Here is a 27,167-nt window from a genome sequence, read left to right as displayed (position 1 = left end):
GAGAATAACTTTATATTTTGAAAAGATGATATTATCTTTCTGATTTAATTTTTTCTTTTAATCATATGTTTTTTACTTTTTTTACTGAGTACTTTAAATACTAAAAAGTGTAGAAAATATTTTATTTCTCATCAAATAAAAGAGAAAATATTTTATTTTTCATCAAATAAAAGAGCCTACATATATCCTAAAATTTTTCAATGAAAATAAAAGATAAAATTACATTGAGAGATTACATCTCGACCGTTGGCTATAGAGTATTGGATATTAGCATGCAGGGGCGAATGGACATGGGTATAGGGGACCATAGCCCCCTAAAATTTTCTAGAAGTACTTAAAGTAGTTTTCTTTAATTTTTTTAAAATTCATTACTTTATTATTATTTAAAAATTATATAATTAAAATATATTTATATTTTATAAAATTAAAATTTTTAATTTTTAATTTATAAATTTATTAATATGTCTTAAATATCTATATCATTTACTCATATAATTTTAAATATATATATATTATTTATTTTCACTTATAAAATTAAAATAAGTTGAATGACAGTTTTTTATATAAATGAATTAAATAATTTAATTTATAATATATAATGAATAAGTAATTTTAATATAGAGACTAGCTAAATTTTTTTTTTAAATTCAAAAATTTAATAGTAATTTCATCATAAATAAAATTGCAATTCTAAAAAATATTTTACAGCAATCATTCTCCTTCTTTATTTTTTTAATAAAAAAATTATTTTTAATTTTTAACCCTTCAACTTTAAATATTCTATTCATTTTTTAAAAATATTCAAAAAGTAAGTTGTTGATTTATTATTTAATTTATTTTTACACAATCAACTTTTATTATTAAAAGTGATAATTATTTTTATTTATTTTTTATTGAAATTATATATTAGACTATTTAAATTTATAAAAATAAATTTTATAATTTAAAAAAAAATATAGTTTTAGTTATGGCTAGATTATTAAATGGGCTTCATAATCTATTTAGATTTAGAAAAAAAAATTTTAAAAAAATAGTTTAAGAAGTTATATGTTAGATTATTAATTTTTTAAAAGAATTTTAAATATAAATAAATCAAATAATACTTCTGCGAGATAATAAATTAAATTATTCAAATTATAAAAAAAAATTTAAATAGATTCAATTTGTAAAAATTTTTTTATATAAATTTTTTTGAGAACTTTATTTTTAATATTTATATGAATAAAAAATATAGAATAAATGAATTTAAAATTTTCGCTGAAAAAAAAAATTGAGCAGTGACTTCTGGATCCAACACTGTTTGCATGCTCTATGTTTATTCAGAAATTTCCTATAAATTATGGAGAAATGAAAGGAAAACTATCCTGAGAAGAAGGGAAGGAAACAATTATCAGAATAAAAAAATGCGTAAAAGCACAATACTCTCTCTTAGCTTCTTCTGCCTTCTTTTCCTTTCTTCATCTCTTCTGAGTTCGAATTCAATGGATTCCACATATTCCATAATAAGCGACAAGCAAGAAAAGGGTATATATTTATATATATATGTACTTATTTCTTATATACATATGGGCTACAAATTTTTGTTGGTTTTATTTATGCAGGAAAATTTAAACCAGATGAGAGCATCGCTCTGCAGACGCATGCTTTCTTTTTTGACAGGAATCAGGATGGTTCAGTTTATCCCTGGGAGACATATAAAGGCAAGCATATATTCAAAATTTATTGTTTTAATTAAATTAATTTGTTTTTCTGGGGATATTAACATTAAGATACGATGGGTTTTTTGCTTAGCAGGTTTTCGTGCAGTTGGGGCTGGTGTGCTGCTTTCTGCTGCGAGTGCCTTTTTTATCAATACATTGTTCAGTCAGAGAACTCGCCCTGTATGTTTCTCTCTCTCTCTCTCCCTCCCTCTAGCTTCTAAGCACTGGACTCAGAAACTCTCTCCCTCTCTTCTTTCTTTCTCTTTTTTTTTTTTCTTCTTGTTTTTAACATGATTTTCTCAGTAGCAGAAAGGGTTAATGGTTTACTCATACAATTGAATAAGAAAAAAAAATTGTAAAAAAGATTTTTAAATTTACACAGTGATTTAACTTTCATGCATTAATTGCAGGGAAAGTTTCCTAATCTACTCTTCCCTATTGAGATTGAGAACATCCGTTTCGGCAAACATGGGAGCGATACTGATATCTACGACAAGAATGGAAGGTATTTGTCATTTTCTTTCTTGCCAAACAACTCCTTAGCTAACTCTTTATGCTGAAGAATATAATTTTCCTTTCACCGAAGATATGGATGTAAATCAAACCTCGATATCTCGCTGAGCTTTCAACATTTTATCGAATTCATTTACGGATTTAGAAATTTTATTGAAGGAAACTCGATTATAATGAATATCAATAAAAATAAAATCCATAAAATAAAATATATAAAAATAAAATATGAATTTTTTATTCTAAATAGATTGTTTATTTACTAATATTTACAGATTTGATGAGGAGAAATTCGAAGCTATTTTCCGCAACTATGCACGTACACATCCAGATGCACTGACGGCAAGAGAAGTGACGAAAATGCGAAGGGGGAACAAAGAACCTAAAGATTTATTTGGATGGTTGGTTAAAGATTTTGATTGTAAAATTTAATATAATTAATAAAGTGTAGGAAATTAATAAATTATGATAATTAATGCAGGGTTTCAGCCTGGGGAGAATGGGTAGTAACGTACCCTCTTTTCAAGGACGAAAATGGTTTGCTGCACAAAGAAACATTAAGAGCTGTTTACAATGGAACTGCTTTTAGAGAAAGGGAGAAGGAGTTGAAGGAGAAGCGAAAAGCGTCGGCTAAAAAGAAAGCGTAAAAGCTTCAATGGCATAGTGTTATTTTATTTATTTATTGAAATAAATTGTGTTAGAGAATTTAAAATCAAAATAAATGTGGTAATAATAATTAATGAAATTTCTTTATTGTGCAGATCTATTTAGAAAATGGAGGAATTGATATTGTTCGGATTGGCTGCAGCTGGATGGTCGTCTTCAGAATGTTAATAAATTTTATAATTGTTATTTGTTTTTGGCTTTCTGTTGTCATAATTTATAAATAAATTGAGTAGCACTACTGTGTTCTCTATTTGTTTTCTCTCCTTTGATATGATTTATTTTGTTATAAAATTATAAAAAATTTTAATTTATTTTAAAATAATTTTTTTTAAAATTAAAAATATTAAATTCTTTTATTTTAAATAAAATAATTATTAAAAAATTTAATTAAATTGAATTTTTCCGAAAATTTTAATTCCAAACTGAGAATGAACTAAGATGAAAATAAATATTGCATTTTGATTAAAATTAATGAAATTCTATTTGTCTCAATGAAATTCGTGCAATTCCATGTGGACAAACATAAAACACATTTTTATATTAATAGTAGCAAAAGTTTCCTTTTTTCCCCAAGGGGATAAGCATTAGACTACAAGCCTTTGCCAATTTATAATTCTTACCCTATTTGGCTCAATTAATTCCTACTCTCATTCCTGGCAAACAAACAAGCAAGGGAATAGAATGAAGGACTGAAGGCATTATTCCCAATCTCTTATTTCGAGTAATCAAATAAGAAACTACAAACAACAAAAAATAATTAAAGAAAATATCACGATAACAATATTAAAGAAATTTAAAAAAAAAAAATTATATATGAACAGTAAAATCGAAGTTTATAACTTAGTGTGAGTCCGTAATAACTAGTGAATTCACAGATAAATGAGATAAGGATACGTGATCTATTTAAAGTTATGAATAATAAATATATAAGAGCAATTTTATTGCATAAGTCTTGTAAATATAAGGACATAATACGTTAAAGATTCTTAACAACAAATTTGGCATAATTCATTTTAAAAGTAAAGAATTCAAATGAATTTATATTTCTTTTAAATTAAAAATTTTAATTAAAAATAATTAAAATTTTTTATTTTAAATAAAAAATTATTAGAAAAAAAATAATTAAATTGAATATTTTTTAGTATAATTCTCATGCCTTGTCTACTATTGATGGAGTCAACCTTTCCTAATCAAGATTTGGTAATTGGCAGCAATAGCTAAAGGATTTAAAGGTGTTAGAGTGGCATGTATTTGGGAGCTGTGCCGAGTGCAGTATGTAGTCAAGTTTCTATTTTCACATTTAGGTTTTGGAGCATTTAGGTTGTGATGACCGCTGAATTTCTCCATTCCGGTCTCGGGCTAAGCCCATGACGACAGTCCATCATTTGGAAGTCTCCCGGTCTCTTGATTAAATCAGGACCAGCCCACTCAACTTTTAAATCAGGGTCCATCAAAACTCACTAATCAGACCGGCTCGGCCCATTGGGCCCTGAGATTGGATCTCTACCTGAGAACAAGGGAAGGAAACAATTATCAGAATAAAAAATGCGTAAAAGCACAATTCTCTCTCTTAGTTTCTTCTGCTTTCTTTTCCTTTCTTCGTTTCTTCTGAGTTCGAATTTCATAATAAGCGACAAGCAAGAAAAGGGTATATATTTAATTTAATTTTGATAGACATATATATAATCATTGGTAGTTTTAATGTATACTTAAATTGTATATAACTAATTAAAAATATTTTATAATATAAAATCAAAAATATTTAAAATTTTATATAATTTATTTATATATAAATCTATACAAATTCGATTTAGATAAAATAATAATAAATTGGCGTTGCTAAAGGATGTGTTGATTTAACTTTGATGCATTAATTGCAGGGAAAGTTTCCTTCTCTACTATTCCCTATTGAGTTGCGGAACATCGTTCTCGCCAAACATGGGAGCGATACTGAAGTCTATGACGAGAAAGGAAGGTATTTGTCATTTTCTTTCTTGCCAAACAAGTCCATAGTTAAATCTTGATATTGAACAATATACTTTTCCTTTCTGTGAAGATATGGATGTAAATCAAACCTTGATATTTCACTAATCTTTTAAATTTTGTTGAGTTAGATCTTGTAAATACTTTAATCGTTTTTTTAGTTTATCATGATTTATTTTATAAAAATAATTTATAAAATAAGGATTTTAATTTTTTTTAAATGAAAATTTTTGGAAAATTCTTAATTTCAATAGAGAGTTTATATACTAAAATTTGCAGATTTATTAAGAATAAATTCGAAGATATTTTCCGCAACTATGCACGTACACATTCAGATGCATTGACAGCAAGTGAACTGAGGGAAATGCGAAGGGCGAACAAAGAACCTAAAGACTACTATGGATGGTTGGTTAAAGATTTTGATTGTAAAATTTAATATAATTAATAAGCAAAAATATCTTTTCTTTTAAAAAAATTATAATTAACTAGCAGTTTTACTAAAACATAATTATTTTTACACAGATATGTAAGAAGAAAAATTAAAGTGGAAATCATAAACAAAAATATATTTTCTTTATTTAAATGAATGAAAATAGGAAAGAAAATAACCAATTATTTTATTTTGTGATATAATCTCTCCGATTTAAAGAAAAAATAGAGTGAGATGAGAGGAAAATTATAATATTTTGATAATTTATATAATTATACCCATATATTAAATTTGAAAAATAAAAGGATAAAATAATAATTTACTGCATGGTATTTTCTTTTATATCATATATTTAACTTCCACAATAAGAAGACAATAAAATTATTTTCACTTTTTTTTTCTTTTTGTTTTTATCCAAATAACAAAAAATATTAAATTGATAATCACTTATATGTTAGGCTATCCTTGAATTTTGAAGTAAAGCTTTTAGAAACTTTTATTTTTAAGATCTACCAAATCAGTAGATTAAAAATATTTTTTTTTAAAAGTTTTTTAAATATTTCTTAAATTTTATTTTAAATAATAACACTTAAAAATCTATTTTTTGAGCATTTATAGACATAATCTGCTGGTAAGTGTATCTGAATAAATTTGAGAGATTTCATATTTTACTTTTCCATTTCCTCCGATTCCCATTATAAAAAAAAATCTACTTTTTGAATAAATTAAAATCACTTAAAAAACTTATTTTATTTCTCTTGCAAAAGTAAACTGAACTATAAAAAAAAAATTAGATTTTATTTTTTAAAATGCAAATTACATTTTAAATGAAATAAATACATTTAATAATAAAAGAGATAAGTCTATCTATAACTAAGCCATACTAAATAAATTAGATAAATATTTATTCGTATTTGGTCTATCAAAAATTAAAATAATTTTAAAATATAAATAAATGAATATGTTTATTAAAAATAAATAAATAAGACTCATCTTAATATTTTTTGAATTCAGGTGAATAAGGTCTACCTAAAAATTTCTCAATAAATTATTCTCAATGCTATCAAATAGAAAATAAATATTTAAGAATGCTATGTTATACTTATCATAAATTAAGTTTATGTTTGTTTCTGAAAAATATTTATATTTAAAAAATTATTTTATAAAAAATATTTTTCGTAAAAGTATTTTTAAACAAAATAATTTATTTTTATTATTTAATTTTAATTTAAATAATAAAATATGATCTTAACAAATTTACATATAAAATTCTTAATAGTAGAAAATAAATTTCCCTTTTCAAAAAAATGGTATTATTTTCCTTGAGGTTTACCAGGTGTTGAGTAATTTTTATATTCTAAATATTAGAAAATGCAGAAACTATTTTATATTTCGTAGCCTAATTTTTTTTTTTTGTTTTTGAAACGACGATTGAGGAGAGTGTAGAATTTGAGACCTTTTCAATTTAGTTGAAATATACTTACCACAAAACTAAAACTATGAGCATTTTCTAGCTCAACCCTTAAAACATTTCAATGAAAATAAAAGATAGAATTATAAAGAGAGATTACATCTCGACCGTTGGCTTTGGGGTATTGGATATTTGCATTTTTTAAGTTTTGTTCACAAATATCCTATAAATTATGGAGCAATGAAAGGAAAACTACCCTGAGAACAATGGAAGGAAAGAATCGTCAGAAAAAAAAAGCCTAGAAAATAGAGCTTATGAACTGTTTGCGATGAAATTTTTACTTTTTAATGGCTGCATTTCTATGGACCGTTTGCCGATGGTTCAAACTCTTCGGTCTCCACATTTAGACATTTCTGAATTGAATTTGATTTTGAATGATTATAAATTTTTATTAGGCTCTAGAACTGATATTTCTGTTAGATGGATTCATCGTCATTCTATTCTAATTGCTCATACTTTGGTTAGAAAATTTATTAGGCATGATTGTCTTTTTATTTGGGATGATATCTTTTTTTATTTGATAAAATTTTATTAATACAATTAGTAGTTTTGCTTAAAAAAAAGAAAAAAAAGCATAAAAGATAAAATTACAGAGAGAGATTAAATCTCGACCGTCGGCTATGGGGGAATTGGACATTTGCATTTTTTAAGTTGTTCAGAAATTTCCTATAAATTATGGAGAAATGAAAGGAAAACTATCCTGAGAACAAGGAAAGGAAACAATTATCAGAATAAAAAACATGCGTAAAAGCACAATACTCTCTCTTAGCTTCTTCTGCCTTCTTTTCCTTTCTTCATCTCTTCTGAGTTCGAATTCAATGGATTCCACATATTCCATAATAAGCGACAAGCAAGAAAAGGGTATATATTTATATATATATTTACTATTTCTTACAGTGTTAATCGCTTTTGCTCTTCTTAGAGAAAAATTTTCATGTGGGCTACAAATTTTTCTTGGTTTTCTGCAGGAAAATTTAAACCAGATGAAGACTACCCTGTGCAGAGGCATGGTTTCTTCTTTGACAGGAATCAGGACGGCGCAGTTTATCCCTGGGAGACCTATCAAGGCATGCATACACACAGACACACACACACATATATATATATATATATATTCAAAATACTTCAAAAAACATTTTCTTCTTCTCAAATAATAAAAAATATTAAAATTTAAAAATTATGAAAAATCATGAAAAATCTTATCTTATAAAATTATATTTTAAAAAACTTTTTTATTTTATTCTACCTTCTTCTATATAAAGCGTAAGATACGATGGATATTTTGCTTAGCAGGTTTACGTGCACTTGGGGCTGGCGTGCTGCTTTCTGCTGCGAGTACCATTTTCATCAATATAGGTTCCAGTCAGAGAACTCGCCCTGTATGTTCCTCTCTCACTTCCTCTAGCACCTAAGCAGTGGACTCAGAAACTCTCCCTCTCTCTCTCTCTTCTTTCTTTCTTTCTTTTTTTCTTCTTGTTTTTAACATGATTTTCTCAATAGAAGAAGGGTTAATATAGTTTACTCATAGAATTGAATAAGAAAAAAGAAAATTGTAAAATTTTTTAAATTTACACATCTACGGTACACTAAGCATTAATGATTATTAAAGTCTCTCTTTAACTTGTTGAGATTTTAATTTGTTATAATTTTTTATAATTTAGTAATAATATTTAAAACTTTTTGTCATATTTTATCTTTATTATTGAGAATATATTTTTTATTCATTTTAGAATTTATTTTAAAAAATAATTAATAATTATTGAAGAAATGAAAGTTTTAATTTAATTTTGATAGACATATATATAATCATTAATGGTAGTTTTAATGTAAACTTAAATTGTATATAAGTAATTAAAAATCTTTTTTTATTTAGATTTTATTATATAACTTCAAAAATATATAAAAAAATAAATTTTATTATTAAAATAAAATAATAAATAATTTTCTAAACAACTGTTAAATAATTAGTTGAGGTGTTAGGTAGTATACTAGAATGCTTTACTGAGAGCTTTAAAAATGTTTAAAACATGGTAATAAAGAAAAATAATAATAAATTAAGTACTTAAGAACATATTTACAAACGAATAATATTTATTTCAGTTCGTAATCTAAATATTTAAAAGTTTATATAATTTATTTATATATGAATTCATACAAATTTGATTTAGATAAAATAATAATAAATTGGGGTTGCGTTGATTTAACTTTGATGCATTAATTGCAGGGAAAGTTTCCTTCTCTACTATTCCCTCTTGAGTTGCGGAACGTCGCTCTCGCCAAACATGGGAGCGATACCGAAGTCTATGACGAGAAAGGAAGGTATTTGTCATTTTCTTTCTTGCCAAACAACTTCATAGTTAAATCTTACAATATACTTTTGAAGATCTTGATATTTCACTAATCTTTGAAATTTTGTTGAGTTAGATCTTGTAAATACTTTAATCGTTTTTTAAGTTTATCATGATTTATTTTATAAAATGAGGATTTTAATTTTTTTAAAATGAAAATATTTTAAGTTATAAAAAAATTAATTGAATTAAATTTTAAAAAAATTATTAATTTCAATAGAGAGCTTATACACTAATATTTGCAGATTTAATGAGGAGAAATTCGAAAATATTTTCCGCGACTATGCACGTACACATTCAGATGCATTGACAGCAAGTGAACTGAGGGAAATGCGAAGGGGGCACAAAAAACCTAAAGACTACTTTGGATGGTTGGTTAAAGATTTTGATTGTAAAATTTAATATAATTACTAAACAGTTGGAAATTAATAAATTATGATAATTAATGCAGGGTTTCATCCTGGATAGAATGGACATTAACGCACCATCTTTTCAAGGACGAACATGGTTTGCTGAAGAAAGATACAGTAAAAGGAATTTACTATGGAACTGCTTTTGAAGAAAAGGAGAAGGAGTTGAAGGAGAAGCGAAAAACATCGGCTAAAAAGAAAGCGTAAAACCTTCAATGCCATAGTGTTATTTTATTTATTCACTGAAATATGTGGTAATAATAATTAATGAAATTTCTTTATTTATATGTGCAGATCTATTTAGAAAATGGCATAATCGGAGGAATAATACTGTTCGGATTAGCAGCAGCTGGATGGTCGTTTTCAGAATGTTAACGAATTTGACAATTGTTGTTGTTGTTGTTTTTTTTTTTTAACTTTCTGTTGTAATAATTTATAAGTTGAGTAAAACTATTGTGTTTTCCATTTATGATAAATGAATATGAATAAAACATATCTTCTCGTTTACTAAATTTTTAAAAAGATTTATTAATTTATTTTATTTAAAAATTATTTAATTAAAATATTTTTATATTTTATAAAATAAATTATTTTGATTATTTTAAATATTTATATTATTTAATTCATATAATTTTAATTATGTGTATCATTTAGTATCTATACATTTAAATATTTATACTATTTATTCTTTTTAATCAAAGGTAAAACAAGTTGACAAACAGTTATTTTAATAAATTGTTATGAAATCTAATAATAATTCTCTTATAAATAAAGTCCTATATCAATACACTTTTAAAGTAATCATCCTAATTTATGTTTTTTTTTTTTTATTTAGTTTTTATTTAAAAAATTTACGTTTAATTTTTAAGATTTTAACTGCTTAATTTTTTTTATTTTTAAAATATTTATGAGATAAATTATTCACTAATTATTTAATTTATTTACTTAATATATACGTAAATTCCATAATAATTAAAATTAGTTTATTCAACACTTGAAATTACAAAAATTATGATAATTAAGGACAAATTAACCATTTATTAAAAAAATATTAAATTAATCACATTGTGCTCCAAATTTACTAATTATATTTTAATTTCTATGAATTGTCATTAAACGATAATAATTTTATCATGAAAATTTAGAGTTTAATAATTCACAGTTGTATTTTAAATTTAAAAAGTCTTAAATATAAAACAAAATATTAAAATCAAATAGCATTTGTTGGATCTGATGTCCTCCTCCGAGAAAAGAAAAAGTCTTTAACTGCTAAATAATTTAATTATTATCATAAATTCGATGCATTGAGACAACATTGTTAGGAACCAATTTTGAAAAATTAATTTTTTATGTTTATAAAAATAAACACTGATTACGTATATGATATTATGTAATAATTGCTCAGAAGAGGTTATGAGCTATCATCATGACACAACCATGTGGTAAAAGTCTAATCAACTTGTTGTCTCTTGAGGCAACCCAAGAGGGGTGAATTGGGTTTATAAAAATTTAAAAGCAAAGACAAGAAATTAGAAGAGAATAGGGAAGAGAAAAATCAACACAATGATTTATAGAGGTTCAGCTATCCAAGCCTACGTCCTCTCCTCAAGTCCACCTTGAGAGTTCAACTCCACTATCAAATCTTCTTTGGGTGAAGATCAAAACCCTTACAATCTTAGAGCAAGCCTTTGCTCTTTACAAATCTCTTTTTTCACTCAAGAGCAATACTTTGCTCAATGCCACACTCACAACAATAGAATCTCTCAACAACCTTTACTTACTCAGAAAAGCCAACCAATTACAACTCAAAACAAACTTTCAAGAAATTAATGCTTTGGCTCCAGGTTTTGAGAGAGAGAGAATGAAAAATGCTGTAATCTCAATAAATATTTGCTTAGATGGTTGTTGTAACTTCACAACAACAAAAACAAGTTGTATTTATAGTTCTATCATAAATATGACCGTTGGGGTGCATTAAATGCAAATAAAGCCGTTTATGTTCAGAAATAACCGTTACACCGTGTTCAGAAAAACTCAGGTTCGGCGGCCTAAGCTTAGAGTTCGGCGGCCGAACCATTTGGGGTGAAGAAACTATTCCCTTAAAACTGAACTTTCGGCGGCCTAAAATCAAGGTTCGGCGGCCGAAAGTGTGGGACTTTCGTCTCTGTCCCTTACTTTCGGAAGCCGAAGGTTACACTTTGGGGGCTGGTTTAAAAACCCACTTTCGGCGGCCGAAAGTCAATGTTCGGCGGCCGAACATAGGGGACTTTCGTTTCTGTCCCTGACTTTCGGAAGCCGAAGGTTGAGTTTAGGGGGCACAAAAATCCCTTCTTTGAAACTTTGAAAAATCATAACTTAGGCTGTAAAAATCCATTTTTCAAACCGTTTAAATTTTCGTAACCTATATTTTTAGATCTTTCATTTTGATGAAAAATAATTTCAAAAGCACTTCTTTTGGAAAATTTCATTTTGGTCCCTAAAGATCAAGTACTTCAAAAAAATTGGCCATATCTAAAAGACTTTTAGAAAAGAAGGAAACCTTGAGCCATCACACTTAATTACTTGAAATTCACAATAAATAAATTGACAACGTATAATAAGAAGGAAAATACTTTATAATCCCTTTCTTGTAGTATGCTTCCATAATTAGCACTTTTCACTTTTGTGACTGAAGCAATTCCATTTATTTTAATAAGGGACCTGCAAGCTCAATACAAAACACCTTTGAAGATAATTAGTAGCACACCAATTGTTTATTAATCATCAAAACAAGGATTAGGACATTTAGGTCTAACAATCTCCCCCTTTTTGATGATGACAAACAATTGGTAATCAATAAAATAATAATCATAGGTGTAGTGTGTGCATTTTAAAAATTACTCCCCCTTAATGTGCTCCCCCTGTCAAAAATACTTTATGCCATATTTAAAATGTGAGAAGGCACATAAGGGAGGTTTTGACTCAATGCAATGAGATGCAATGGATGGATCCTATATGAATGAATGAGTTCCAACAAAAAAGGCATATCAAGAAGAGTTATAATTATACACAATAATCATGAGTCAAATAAATATCACAATGTATCAAAATCCATAAAACCAAAAGAGTTAAACTGATATAGCATAAAACCAAAAGAGTTAAACTAATATAGCCAATATCCAAATCCAAAACATCAAATATATACATATATGATACCATTATACCATTCTCCCCCTTTTGACATCATCAAAAACAAAAAAAAATCACAATAACAAAAGGGGAAAACAAAAGCAACCAAATAAACACAAAGATCACTGAGGAGGCTGAGGAGGTGGCACTCCAGATGACTGCTGAAGAAGGTGCAAAATCTGGCTCTGCTGCTCGATCAGGGTCTGCTGCTGGTCTGTAAGTCGTGCTAACTGCTGCTCCATCTGAGTCTGGCGATCAGATATCTGAGTCTGGTGATCAGACATCTGAGCAACCTGCAGCTCCAGACGACCCATGGCATCATACAGATCAGATGCAGTCCGTGAAGATGTACCCTGCTCGGTGGACCGCCCGGTACTGGCATCGCCTCGGGGAGCTCGCTCTGTCTCAAGATCAGCAGGAGAAGCATCATCTGACTCCTCATCAGAACCATCATGTGCCTGTGCTGCTCTGCGAGCTGCAAAATCTCTCCTAGAATTATAAAATTCATTGCCTCTTCTAACCAGACCCATATGGTGGAGGGTAGCCTCAGTGTAGGGGATGTACTCACTAGACAATGGTAAGGCAGACTCTGTGCCTGGGTCAACCCCTAGGGCTCGGAGAAGAAGAGTAAGATGACGACCAAAAGGAAGACAGCCCCTACTCAGCCTGAGGGAGTCAGCTATAGAGTGAATCATAATATTTGGCAGGTTAAGGGCTCGACTCTCTAGTAGACAAGACACTACAAACATGTCAGAGTAAGAAAGTGCAGTCCTATGACCCGATCTAGGGAGAACCTCATAGGTGACTATGTGGTGAATAACTTTAGGGAGAGTGTTGAGGTCACAGGCCTTAAGCCTAGAGGGCTCCTCACGATCTACGTCTCCTGAAATAATCCTAGTCTGGTGAAGGGAAGAGACCTCACCAGTGATCCATTTATGAGTGGTGGAGACAACAGCCCCAGAGTTGGGGATATCTAGGTGACGAGCAATGATGTCAGGAGTGAGGTAAACCCTCTGACCATTTACAAAACTGACTAGGTGAGGGGGAGTGTGACGGGTGAAGGTGTGTAGGTTTGCATAGAACTCCCTAACAATCCTAGGATGGGTGTCGGATGGAGTGATAAGAAGGTGCTCCCATCCCTGAACAATGAAGGGCTGTAGGAAACCCTGAGTACGAAAAAACCGAATGCTGTTGGGATGAACTGTTCTCCCAGGATGAACAAACCTGAGAGAAAAAGGCTGAAAAGCAGGATCACCCTCTCGAACTACAGGGAACTCAAAGGGTGGAGAATCAGGAGGGTCTGGGGAGGGAGATCTAGGAGGCTGCCTACTAGTATGACCTCTAAAGTATGGGTGTCTACGGGCTGTGGATTTTCTACGCATTTTACCCAAACAACAGCTACAGAGGCATATGAACAAAGAAGAAAAACAAGATTAACTATAAGCAACAAAGCACAAGACAGCCACAAGACTCAGCCCATAAACAAATAACCCAGCTAAATAAAAACAAACCAAACAAATGGCCCAGCTAACATGTATTATAAAGATAGCAAAAAAATATATATATATATATACCCAGCTAATCAGAGATCAACAACAAAAAATAGGCAGAGTATATGTATATAACCAGCTATCAATAGCCTAGCTAACAAGCTAACAGAGAGCAATAAAATACAAAAAGAGTATATGAATATAGCAGCTACTTGTTGTTCAGCTAACATAAAAAAAAATAGGCAGTTTAAAAAAATAAACATAGCTATCAATAACCCAGCTAATCAGTTACTGCAAAAAAATGCCTACATTCAAAACCAAAAATAATAATAATAAAAAAATACTGATGCTTCATAATATACAGAAAAAAAATATAAACCAAACAAACCAAATAACCCAACCCAGCTAACAACAGCATATAAATAAAAAAATATACTCAGCAGATACTAAATACCCATATCAACAAAACATGATAAAATCACAACCCTAAAGATCAAATCAATAGAAAAAAATAAACAATGATAAAGAAAAAATAGAAAGAGAAAAACAAAACTTACCCAAATGAAAAAGTTCGAAATGGGTTCCGTGGGAAGAAACGAAGCTGATTTTTGGTGTTTCAGAGAGAAAAACAGAGTATAAATGGAGTTTTTGAGGGAAATGAGGCTCAAAACGGGCGATTTGGGAGAGGAAGACGAAGGGAGCTACGGGGGAGAGAGAGAAAGCTTCGGCGAGAGGGAAAGGACGCGCGAGGAAGATGATGAGCTGTCGCGGGGGGTTTTTAAGGGACGCGCAGTTTCGGCGGCCAAACTAATCTTCAGCGGCCGAACCTGGGCAGGTTTAGGAGGCCGAACTTAAACTTCGGCGGCCGAACTTCACAATGTTCGGCGGTCGAATAGAATGTTAGGCGACCGAAAAAGAGAAAAGAAAAAAAAAGGCAGAAAATATCCCGCTTTTCATATTGCCCTTGAAATTGAAGGTTAGGGGGCCGAAAGTGCCTCCGAACCTGAAATTTTTGGGCTTCCCCTCCCCCTTTTTGTTTAAAAAAAAAGACTATATCAAATAATTTTGACATGCTTTCAAAAAGATACACACAAAAAAAAATATACACTCAACAACCACCATCTAGCATTCCCAATTCCCTTTTAATGAAGTTAAATCTTTCTTCATTTAAAGGTTTAGTGAAAATATCAGCTAGTTGGTTGTTTGTATTCACAAACTCAAGAACAACATCACCATTTAACACATGATCACGAATGAAATGATGTCTAATGTCAATATGCTTAGTTCTAGAATGTTGAATGGGGTTCTTGGTTAGATTGATTGCACTTGTATTATCACATTTAATAGGAATGTGATCAAGAGATACTTCAAAATCTCTTAATTGTTGTTTAATCCAAAGGATTTGACTACAACAAAGACCCGCCGCCACATATTCGGCTTCGGCGGTTGATAGTGCAACCGAATTTTGTTTCTTGCTACACCAAGAAACAAGAGATTGTCCTAGAAGTTGACAAGTACCCGAGGTACTCTTCCTATCAAGAATGCTTCCGGCAAAGTCGGCATCCGAGTAGGAACATAAAGTAAAGGATGAACTTCTAGGATACCATAACCCCAAATGCAATGTGCCATGTAAATATCTAAGAATGCGTTTAACGGCATGCAAATGAGATTCTTTAGGACATGATTGAAAACGTGCACATAAACATACGGAAAACATGATATCCGGTCTAGATGCGGTGAGATATAAAAGGCTTCCGATCATACCTCTATAGAGCTTTTCATCAATAGGCCTACCCTTTTCATCCTTGTCAAGCTTGGTGTTTGTGCTCATTGGAGTTCTACTTGGCTTGCTATTCTCCATTCCAAACCTTTTGATTAGCTCCTTTGTGTATTTGGCTTGGTTGATGAAGATGCCATCCTTAGCTTGTTTGATTTGAAGCCCAAGGAAGAATTTGAGTTCTCCCATCATGCTCATCTCAAACTCACTTTTCATAACTTTTGAAAACTCTTCACACAAACACACATTAGTAGCACCAAATATAATATCATCAACATATATTTGCACTACAAGGATGTCATTTCCATGATTTTTGACAAAAAGAGTTGTATCCACTTTGCCTTTTGAAAAACCATTTTGCAAAAGAAAATTACTTAGTCTTTCATACCAAGCTCTAAGAGCTTGTTTTAAACCATATAAAGCTTTGGACAATTTAAAAACATGATTTGGAAACTCATGATTTTCAAACCCCGGAGGTTGCTCAACATAAACCTCCTCCTCAATAAAACCATTTAAAAAGGCACTTTTCACATCCATTTGAAAGAGATTCAAATTCATGTATGATGCATATGCAAGCAAGATTCTAATGGCTTCTAATCTAGCTACGGGGGCAAAAGTTTCATCATAGTCTATGTCCTCCTCTTGGTTATAGCCTTTAGCTACCAACCTAGCTTTGTTTCTAATGATATTGCCATCTTCATCAAGCTTATTTCTAAACACCCATTTGGTGCCTATGATGGGGTGATGTTTTGGTCTAGACACTAACGTCCAAACCTTGTTCCTTTCAAATTGGTTGAGTTCTTCTTGCATAGCAAGAACCCAACTCTCATCACCAATAGCCTCATCTATAGATTTAGGCTCTATATGAGATATGAATGCAATATTATTACATACATGTCTAATAGAAGATCTAGTAGTTACCCCTTGTGATGTATCACCAATTATTTGATCCTTGGGATGATCTTTCTTGTAGGCCCAATCCTTTGGCAAGTCATGTTGGACTCCTTGACTTTGTGTAATTTGTATTTGTTGCTCTTGAAGTCCAACTTCATCTTCCTTTGCCTCTATTGAATCCTCCTTGGGTTGACTTTGATCTCCATGAGGTTGAGGATCTTCAAAAGTCAACTCATCAAGGTTACCTACAAGATCATTGATAGGCGGTTGTCGAAGCCGTCAAAAATAAACCTATTATCAACCAACAAAATAAATTTGTAGATAGTGGCAATAGGGTCGAACCACAGGGAATTGACACTAAAGATCTTCCTAATAATAACCAAGATAAGTAAATAACAAATAATTAAAAGAGGGGGGTTTGAGTTGATGAATTAAAACTAAATAGCAAAAGAAAGCAATAATTTAAAGATGAGTAAATCAATAAGAGAAAAGCTTCTAGTTGAAGTATGGTTTTATTTCAGATTGTTTAGAATTGATCATTGATTCTTTAATACTCCTATTTATCTCAATAAATTAGTTTAGGATGTGGAAGACGCTTCTCACAATCCAAATTCTTCCTTAGTTCTAGTTTGATTAGGAAACGTTCGCTAATCAAACACTAATCAACAAGTTGCCAAGGAACGTCCTTGGGGCATTGTAGCATCGAACAACTGTTGACTGCATTAAGACTTAGAGAAACCCAATTCTATCATTGCCAACCGCGTGGTCAAGTTTAGATTATGCAATTTGATTAAATGTGTATTTGAACAACCTAAGCAATTACAGACCTGAATCATTCAAACAATATTACTTTAAGCAATTTAAAAGCAATGGGCCCTTATTGATTCTAAAAGCAAAGTAATAATTATGGAAAACTCAAATTGCATAAATATTGAGAATAAATAGAAGTTTAACAATGGAGATTTAAATCTCCCAATTCATAACAAAATCTGAAATTCACCAACTTCAACTAGAAAGAAAAGAGTTTAGCCACTCATGGTGGACTAAATACACAAAAAGATGAAAAGAAAAGAAAAAGGAAGATGCTGGAGAGTTTCTGGCGAGTTGAGTTGCTGATCAGAAGATGCCTTTGCTGGTTTGGAGGTTGCCCTTTTATAGTTGAAGAGTTCCATCCTTCTAGGGTTTTGAAATCCCTTTTTAATTTGGCTTGTGACTCCTCTTTTGATGTTGAATTTAATTGCAACTGGAATTCCTTAGGTGAGAAACTCTTTCGTGGCTCTTGGAATTGTTTTGGTAGTGATTGAGTTGGATTTGGACTTCTGAAAACTTGAAATTCGGTTTCCTGAACAATTTCCCGCTCTGCTGTATTTTCTGCTGTCGAAGTGATTTGCCCGGCGATTTGACCAGTTTCTTCAAGGGATTGGGCAAATCACAGACCTGATCACGTTTCTGCCAGTCAGTTCTCTCTGTCTTCTGCGAGTGATTTGGCCAGTGTCCTCGAGTGTCCTGGGCAAATCACTGCCCATATCACTTCTGCCTGTTGCCTCCAGGTTTCTGCTTCAGCTTGAACTGGGCAGATCACTGGACAAATCACTGACCCAATCACTTTTCTGTCAATTTTCTGCACTTTTTCTCCAATTTTCCAATTTCTTCCTTTTCTGTAAAAACAAGATAAAAACCATAAATTAAACTAAAAAATGTGTAAATAAGCAATAATAATTATGATAAAAATGTGGCTAAATTATGTTTGATCAAATACCCCCACACCTAGCTTTTTGCTTGTCCTCAAGCAACAAATAACTTAGCCAATCAAGCCCCCTTTTTCCTTAGAGCCTAAGTACCACTTAATCAGCCCCCCCTAGACTCTTAATCTGAATTATCACAGTATAGAGTACATGCACTAAGGTCATCCTCTCCTTTCCTTGTTTCCTTTCACCCACCATGGTCAAGAGAAAGGTTTTTGGCTCAATCATGCTTATTCCTCTATGTTAGTTTTAATGCAACCCCTAGGAGTGACTTGCCCCTTTTCTTTATTTCTTTTTATTTTTGTTTTTATTTTCAGCAGCACTTATTCTTATCCTTGCCTGAAAAAGTCACTAACCTTTTTACGCGATTGTGTACATGGGTGATACACCCCCGGTTACTCAGTTAGTCACTTGTTCAAGTGGCTACTAGCTCTGTTCATAGTCTAGACCATCGAAACTTATTTGCTTGAAAAAGTTACTGACCTTTTTACGCGATTGTGTACATGGATGATACACCCCCGATTACTCAGTCAGTAACTTCTCCAAGTGGCTTTTAGGCACAATTCATAGTCTTAGACCATTGGAACAGGTTTATGATTTGTGCTTTGTGCTGGTTTTTCATGATAGTTTGGGCAAATCAACTCATAGGGAGTTACACTAGCTTTGTGTTTGCATGCATTTGTATTTTTATTTCTCTTGACCTTAGCACATTTAAGGATTCAATTCAAGAGAAAAACTCCCTAAGTGAAGGTAACATACTATGAATGATTCAATTTAGGCTTAAAGGGGTGGCAAATCAATGGGGTCATGAGATAAGGGTACTCTTTCAATCTTGTTATCTATGTTGAGTAAAGCAATTAGCTACAAAATTCTGTGTGTGTGTGCTAGGAGTGTGAAAAAATTTCTGGTGTGTGCAAAAAGGGGTAAGAATAATGCAAAAAGAAACAAAAAGTAAAAAAAAAAAAAAAGAAATAAAAAAAATGGTGTGATCAGTGAATAAATACTCTCCAGTACCCCCACACCTATCCCACATATTGTCCTCAATGTGTGAATAAATATATAGAAAAATGAAGGAGAAAAGGGAAAGATATTTCCTGGCCTGGGGGTGATTTGACCAGTGACTTGAGCAAGTACTGGGCAAATCACTGGGCAAATTGCTATCTGTCACGGTGCTGGGGCAGAAAATGGTCCACCAGCAGGTCCAACAAGTGCTCCATCCTTTGCATTCGATCTTCAATCCTTCTGAGACGAGCCTCTACTGTATGGTTGGGGGCTTCGTCTTCAGGTGGCTGAGGAGCATCCTGCTGGGGGGTTGCTGGAGGTGTCTCATTTGCTGGTTCCTGCCCTATTGCTTGTGTTGTCTCACCTGCAGGGGCTGCTATAGTGGTTGGCTGCTGGGTGGTGGTGCTTATGGTGGCTTTCTTCCTTCAGGGTGATATGGTAGAGATGAAATTTTAAGCAGCCTGGTGCGCTCAGAAATTTTGTTGAATGTCAGTGCTTTGACGATGTGATCTAGGTATGCTGGCCTGGGCAAATCGCTGGGAAAATTGTTGGGCATATCACTGGGTGTGTCGCTGGGCACATCGCTGAGCGTATCACTTGGTAAGTTCATGGGCGCATCACTGGGCACAGCGCTGGTGGAATCAGTGGGCGTATCAGTGCTTGGCATAGCGCTTGGTATAGCGCTGGGCGCATCAGTTGGCATAGCACTGGTGGAATCGGTGGACACATCACTTGGCAGATCCGTGTGCGCATTAGTTTCTTTGGCGATGGTAGGTTCTGGCTCTGGCTCTGACCTCGGTGGCAACTGAGTTCTTGGCCGTTTCTGGCTGTGGCCGGAAGGAGTGGTGGCTCGGGTAGCTTTTTGCCCACAGGGTCTGCCGTCGGGGTTATTGTGGAAGGTGGTGGCGGCGTTCTTTGCCGTTTCTTTTGCCGGCGATATATCTGGACGGCCGGTGAATCGGTGCGTCCTGTTCCTGTGCTTGTGGCCGGTGGTGTCTCGGTGTTGATGGTGGCCGGTGGAGGTGCGTCCCACGCTTCATCATCACTGTCAGAGGGACTGGGTGGTCTGGGTAGCCCTAATTTCTTCCACATGAATGGTCCGCCGGTGGCCCTCATCTTGATTCTTACCATGGTGGTCTTGAGTTTGCCGGTGGGTGAGTGGTGGTCGGAGAAGAGAAAGCTCGGAGAAGAAGAGATAAAAACAATAGATAGCGTAAAAATTAAAAGAATAAAAGAAAAGAACTACTTAAAGTGATTTGGGTATGTGATCTGCCCTGATCATTTAATGCTGGTCCTCTGGATATTTGACAGGGTGATTTGCCCAGCTGGGCAAATCACTTTGGCCAGATCACTCCTTCCTTTGCAATTGTTGGGCTTGTACTGTTCACGCCTTTTTCTGATGACGTGCTTGATCTTGCGATTGGACCGGTGATCAGGTCAATTTATCTGGGCAATTGGGCAAATCACTGCCCCGATCACTTGTGATTATGGTACATTCAGTCAATTTGCCCGGTGATTTGGGCAAGCAGTGGGCAAAATCACTGGGCAAATCACTACATCTGGGCTGCCTCCCAGTAGCGCCCTATTTTCTATCTTGGGCTGGACTTCAGTGTCTTGCTCAGCAGTCTTGGGAAGGGGGATCCAAGGGAACCTCCTCCACAACATGGACAATAAAACCTTCATAGAATCTCTTCAAACGATGCCCATTAACCTTGAAAACCTTGCTTGTTTGTGGACTCCGTATGTCAATAGCTTCATGTGCTGTATCCTGTCTCTGATTCTGGTGAGATGAGCCTCCACCGAATGGTCTTGAGGTGCCTTTTATGTCCTCCAAGGTCCACCCAATTGCTTTTTTGTGCTTCTTTAACACATCAAGGAGCTTTTCCTCTTCCTCTTGGCTGAGCTGGTTAGAAATAATGACTGGAAGTGAATTTCCAGCTCCCAAGTAGGCATATTTGAGGTGGCTTGGCAATGGTTTCAGTTCTAGTGCTGATTTCTGCTGTTTGCTGTCTGATTTGGGCTGTGATTTGGGCAGATTATCTGGTGGTCTGGACAAATCACTTTCTGTCAAGTCTGTCTGCTCCAGTGATTTGGTCTGTGATTTGAGCAGATTATCTGGTGGTCTGGGCAAATCACTGGGCAAATCACCCACATCCAGCAAGTTACAGTAGTCTGCTGTTTTTTCTGCTTCAGTGATGTTGCTGTCCACTTCTCCTTTCCTGCAAAGGCCTTCATAAAGTAAGTTTTCTTGATCAAAATCAAAAATTTCTTGACTTAAATCATCAATAACATCAAGGCCATAAACAGGAGAAACATCATTGGGGAATTTCATGGCATCATAAACATTAAATTTGATAACTTCCCCTTCAAACTCCATAGTCAATGTGCCATCATGCACATCAATTTTTGTTCTTGCTGTGCTCAAGAATGGTCTCCTAAGTAAGATATCAGAGGTGATGTTGCCCTTATCCTCCTCCATGTCAATCACATAAAAATCAGCTGGGAAGACTAGTTGGTCCACTTGCACCAACACATCTTCAAGCACTCCCTTGGGGTGGACAATGGATCGGTCAGCCAATTGGATCACAATGCTGGTGCCCTTGAGTGTACCTGCATTTAACAAGTTAAAAATAGAAAGGGGCATAACATTAATTGAAGCTCCAAGGTCACACATGGCTTTCTTTATCCCCACATTGCCTATCTTGCATAAAATGGCAAACATTCCTCTATCCTTGCATTTGGTGGGAAGTTTCCTTTGGATGACAGCTGAGACACACTCCCCCACACTTACCTTTTTATGTTCAGCAAGTTTCCTCCTATTGGTGCATAGCTCTTTGAGAAATTTAGCATACCTTGGTATTTGTTTGATAGCATCAAGTAGGGGTATGTTGATTTCCACTTTGCGAAGTGTCTCCAATATCTCTTTTTCCTCTTTCTCCTTTTGGGATCTTGCAAATCTCTTTGGGAAAGGAGGAGGTATCTTGAATTTTTCTGCTGGTTGCTGTTTCTGCCTTTGACTGGATTCTGCCTTCTCTGGTGATTTGGGCAGATCACTGCTGGACAGCTCAGTTTGACCAGCGATCGGGTCAGTTTTTACTAGTGAACTGGGCAAATCACTGCCCTGATCACTTTCTGGCAGAATTTCTTCCATGCCCTGTTTTTGTAATTTTTCAACCCTATTGTCTTGCAACTCCTTTCCACTCCTCAATGTGATGGCACTAACATTTTGCCTTGGGTTTATCTCAGTTTGGGAGGGCAAACAACAACTTACCTGTGCTAGCAATCTGGTTGTGCTGGATTGTCCAGGGGGCTGGTTTGTTTCAGAAATTTCAGCAGATTTTGGTTCAGTTGGGGCACTTCCAGCAGTTGCTGGTTTATGGACAGCAGCAGGGGATGTAACAGGTACTTCGGCTGGTGCTGATTTGCGGGCAGCAGTGGTTGTGGCAGTTTGACAGCAGTTGCTGTCTCTATTTTCAGCAACTTGGACAGCAGCAAATTCTGTAATTTCTGGTGTAATTTTGGTAGTTTCAGCAAGTGCAGCAACTTCTGGTTCAGTTGGGGCAATTTCTGAGGTTGCTGATTTTTGGACAGCAGCAGGTTCTGTAGTGGTGATTTGTGCCGCAGACTCAGCAGCTTGGTCTGTTTCTTCGTCATCGTCCCATAGATCTTGAAGCTCTTCCTCTCTTCTTAATATGTGCGCGTTCACTGAGTTGACCGCTTGATCCACTTGCTGTTGGAGAATTTTTTCAGAAATTTCCAATTTTCTCACCATCTCTTCAAGTTCCTTATGGGAGTTTTGAGGTATTGCTTGGGCTTGATAGTTTTGGTAGTAGTCAGCCCTTGCATAGCCATAATTCGGATTGTCCCCCCAACATGGATTGTATTGCAGATCTCTTTGGTAGTCATGGTCTGTCCTTGTATAGCCATAGCTCATATTGTCTCCCCAACCTGAATTATATGTGTCAAGGTAGGGATTATGTCTTGGCTGTCCATAGAATCCTTCAAATGCATGTGCTTGTTGAAGTTGTTGAACTTGTCGAGCTTGACTATAATTTCTCACAATAGAGGTTAGTTCAGAAATTTGAGAAGAGAGAAAAGACATACTTACCGTAGCCATGCTTGTAAGGTCTTGGCAGTGAGTTCAATTTCAGGATCGTAAAGAAGAGCAGCCCTGATCATAAAAGGAAAATACGTTAGTTTAAATCAATTCCCCGGCAACGGCGCCAATTTTTGATAGGCAGTTGTCGAAGCCGTAAAAAATAAACCTATTATCAACCAACAAAATAAATTTGTAGATAGTGGCAATAGGGTCGAACCACAGGGAATTGACACTAAAGATCTTCCTAATAATAACCAAGATAAGTAAATAACAAATAATTAAAAGAGGGGGGTTTGAGTTGATGAATTAAAACTAAATAGCAAAAGAAAGCAATAATTTAAAGATGAGTAAATCAATAAGAGAAAAGCTTCTAGTTGAAGTATGGTTTTTATTTCAGATTGTTTAGAATTGATCATTGATTCTTTAATACTCCTATTTATCTCAATAAATTAGTTTAGGATGTGGAAGACGCTTCTCACAATCTAAATTCCTCCTTAGTTCTAGTTTGATTAGGAAACGTTCGCTAATCAAACACTAATCAACAAGTTGCCAAGGAACGTCCTTGGGGCATTGTAGCATCGAACAACTGTTGACTGCATTAAGACTTAGAGAAACCCAATTCTATCCTTGCCAACCGCGTGGTCAAGTTTAGATTATGCAATTTGATTAAATGTGTATTTGAACAACCTAAGCAATTACGGACCTGAATCATTCAAACAATATTACTTTAAGCAATTTAAAAGCAATGGGCCCTTATTGATTCTAAAAGCAAAGTAATAATTATGGAAAGCTCAAATTGCATAAATATTGAGAATAAATAGAAGTTTAACAATGGAGATTTAAATCTCCCAATTCATAACAAAATCTGAAATTCACCAACTTCAACTAGAAAGAAAAGAGTTTAGCCACTCATGGTTGACTAAATACACAAAAAGATGAAAAGAAAAGAAAAAGGAAGATGCTGGAGAGTTTCTGGCGAGTTGAGTTGCTGATCAGAAGATGCCTTTGCTGGTTTGGAGGTTGCCCTTTTATAGTTGAAGAGTTCCATCCTTCTAGGGTTTTGAAATCCCTTTTTAATTTGGCTTGTGACTCCTCTTTTGATGTTGAATTTAATTGCAACTGGAATTCCTTAGGTGAGAAACTCTTTCGTGGCTCTTGGAATTGTTTTGGTAGTGATTGAGTTGGATTTGGACTTCTGAAAACTTGAAATTCGGTTTCCTGAACAATTTCCCGCTCTGCTGTATTTTCTGCTGTCAAAGTGATTTGCCCGGCGATTTGACCAGTTTCTTCAAGGGATTGGGCAAATCACAAACCTGATCACGTTTCTGCCAGTCAGTTCTCTCTGTCTTCTGCGAGTGATTTGGCCAGTGTCCTCGAGTGTCCTGGGCAAATCACTGCCCATATCACTTCTGCCTGTTGCCTCCAGGTTTCTGCTTCAGCTTGAACTGGGCAGATCACTGGGCAAATCACTGACCCAATCACTTTTCTGTCAATTTTCTGCACTTTTTCTCCAATTTTCCAATTTCTTCCTTTTCTGTAAAAACAAGATAAAAACCATAAATTAAACTAAAAAATGTGTAAATAAGCAATAATAATTATGATAAAAATGTGGCTAAATTATGTTTGATCAATCATCATCACAAGATACCTCCTTTCTAGGAGCAAAGGGATTAGATTCATCAAAAACAACATGCATTGACTCTTCAACTATCAAGGTTCTTTTATTGAATACTCTATATGATTTACTAGAAATAGAGTATCCCAAGAAGATACCTTCATCGGTTTTGGAGTCAAATTTGCCTAGATTATCCTTATTGTTTAATATGAAGCATTTACAACCAAAAACTCTAAAATAACTAACTCTAGGTTTCCTTCCATTCCAAAGCTCATAAGGAGTCTTATTTAAGAGAGGTCTAATTAAAACTCTATTTGAAACATAACAAGCCGTATTTATGGCTTCCGCCCAAAAATAAGTAGGTAAATTATATTCTCTTAACATAGTCCTCCCCATATCTAAAAGAGTTCTATTTTTTCTTTCAACAACACCATTTTGTTGGGGAGTCCTAGGAGATGAAAAATTATGAGTGATCCCTAACTTATTACAAAAGACTTCAAATTTTTCATTTTCAAATTCTCTACCGTGATCACTCCTTATTGAAGAAATTTGAAAACCCTTTTCATTTTGAACTTTCTTTGTAAAACTTTTAAAAGCATCAAAACAATCATCCTTATGAGCAAGGAACACAACCCAAGTATACCTAGAGTAGTCATCAACTATAACAAAACCATAATGCATGCCACCAAGACTAGCTACTCTAGTTGGACCAAATAAATCCATATGCAAGAGTTGCAAAGGTCTAGAAGAGATTACCTTATTAATAGCTTTAAAGGAACTCTTAACTTGCTTACCCATTTGACATGCATCACATACTTTGTCCTTTTCATATTTGATCTTTGGAAGGCCATCAACTAGCTCATCTTTGCTTAAATTTTTTAGGAGATCCATGCTAGCATGAGAAAGCCTTCTATGCCAAATCCAAGAGTTATCACTAATAGACACAAAGCACTTCATATCTTGGTTAGTCATAGCTTGTAAGTCAATAAGATAAATATTTTCAACTCTTTCACCAACAAACAATATTTTGTTATCCGACATTCTAGAAACAAAACATGATTTTGGTTCAAAGATAACTCTACAACCTTTATCACATAATTGACTTACACTTAATAAATTATGCTTCAAACCATCAACTAAGAGAACTTTATCAAGAATAGGAGAGTTTTCCTTACCGACTTTACCTATACCAACAATTTTACCTTTTCCATTGTCTCCAAAGGTTACTTGTCCACTTCCGTCTTTCTTTTCAAGAGAGATGAAGTGACTTGAATTTCCGGTCATGTGCCTTGAACATCTACTATCTAGATACCATTTGCTTTCAATTTTTGAGGATTTCAAGCACACCTAAAAGAAAGAATTCAAACACTTTTAGGTACCCAAATGTACTTGGGTCCTTGGGGGTTAGTCATTCCACTATCCAATTTCCATATGCTACCATATCCAAGATGCAATTTTCTAATAGAGCACTTATAGTTGGTATGACCAAACTTGCTACAATAGTGACAATGACCATTGAACCTTCTTACTCTAGGTCCATAGGTGAGTGAGTGTGTTTGAGTTCTCATGTGGCCATTTCTCCTTTGCTTATTAAAAGCATGTGAGCAAGAGATATGATTAGAGTGGTGATTTTGTGAACTAGAAGTATGTGTTTTATAATGATCATTTCTCTTATATGCAAATTGCCTAGGTGTGTGTCTTATATGAGTGTTGTAACTAGTGAATTGGTGTACATGTGCATTCCTTGTAGGTGCATTCCTCATAGACATATTGCTACTAGAAACTTTAGGCACATTTCCATTTGAGCTAGAAATCGTAGGTTCATGTGAGTTAGTAGCTTTAACAAAAACGGTTTTAGA

General features: G+C 33.6%; 2 protein-coding genes across 4 annotated transcripts in view; both read left to right on the top strand.

Moving 5' to 3' along the window:
- The first annotated feature begins 1,351 nt into the window (after positions 1-1,351).
- LOC110605565 (probable peroxygenase 5) lies at positions 1,352-3,126 on the top strand. The gene is made up of 7 exons (XM_021744185.2): positions 1,352-1,524; positions 1,602-1,700; positions 1,795-1,880; positions 2,111-2,205; positions 2,486-2,611; positions 2,692-2,853; positions 2,972-3,126. The coding sequence occupies exons 1-7, from the start codon at positions 1,404-1,406 to the stop codon at positions 2,979-2,981; spliced, it is 699 nt and encodes a 232-aa protein (XP_021599877.1). The 5' UTR covers positions 1,352-1,403; the 3' UTR covers positions 2,982-3,126.
- A 4,325-nt stretch (positions 3,127-7,451) lies between these two features.
- LOC110604697 (probable peroxygenase 4) overlaps positions 7,452-27,167 on the top strand; it is a 31,015-nt gene continuing 11,299 nt past the window's right edge. The window contains exons 1-7 of one of the 3 annotated variants that reach the window (XM_021742972.2): positions 7,452-7,621; positions 7,729-7,827; positions 8,054-8,139; positions 8,985-9,079; positions 9,354-9,479; positions 9,560-9,715; positions 9,813-10,025. In XM_021742972.2, coding sequence (XP_021598664.1) covers positions 7,501-7,621; positions 7,729-7,827; positions 8,054-8,139; positions 8,985-9,079; positions 9,354-9,479; positions 9,560-9,715; positions 9,813-9,822 — 693 coding nt within the window. In that variant the 5' untranslated portion in view covers positions 7,452-7,500 and the 3' untranslated portion in view covers positions 9,823-10,025. Of the gene's footprint in view, positions 7,622-7,728; positions 7,828-8,053; positions 8,140-8,984; positions 9,080-9,353; positions 9,480-9,559; positions 9,722-9,812; positions 10,026-27,167 lie in introns of those variants that run through there. The other 2 variants (XM_021742971.2, XM_021742970.2) reach the window with 2 other exon arrangements.

This window comes from Manihot esculenta, chromosome 17, assembly GCF_001659605.2.
Source record: "Manihot esculenta cultivar AM560-2 chromosome 17, M.esculenta_v8, whole genome shotgun sequence".
NCBI lineage: Eukaryota > Viridiplantae > Streptophyta > Magnoliopsida > Malpighiales > Euphorbiaceae > Manihot > Manihot esculenta.
This window is presented reverse-complemented; position numbering and strand designations above follow the sequence as displayed.

Bases quoted from the DNA above. Each gene is read 5' to 3' on its own strand.
- LOC110605565 (XM_021744185.2), top strand. From the start codon at position 1,404: ATGCGTAAAAGCACAATACTCTCTCTTAGCTTCTTCTGCCTTCTTTTC. The intron at 1,525-1,601 runs GTATATATTTAT...TTATTTATGCAG, and splicing joins AAGCGACAAGCAAGAAAAGG to GAAAATTTAAACCAGATGAG. The intron at 2,206-2,485 runs GTATTTGTCATT...TAATATTTACAG, and splicing joins ATCTACGACAAGAATGGAAG to ATTTGATGAGGAGAAATTCG.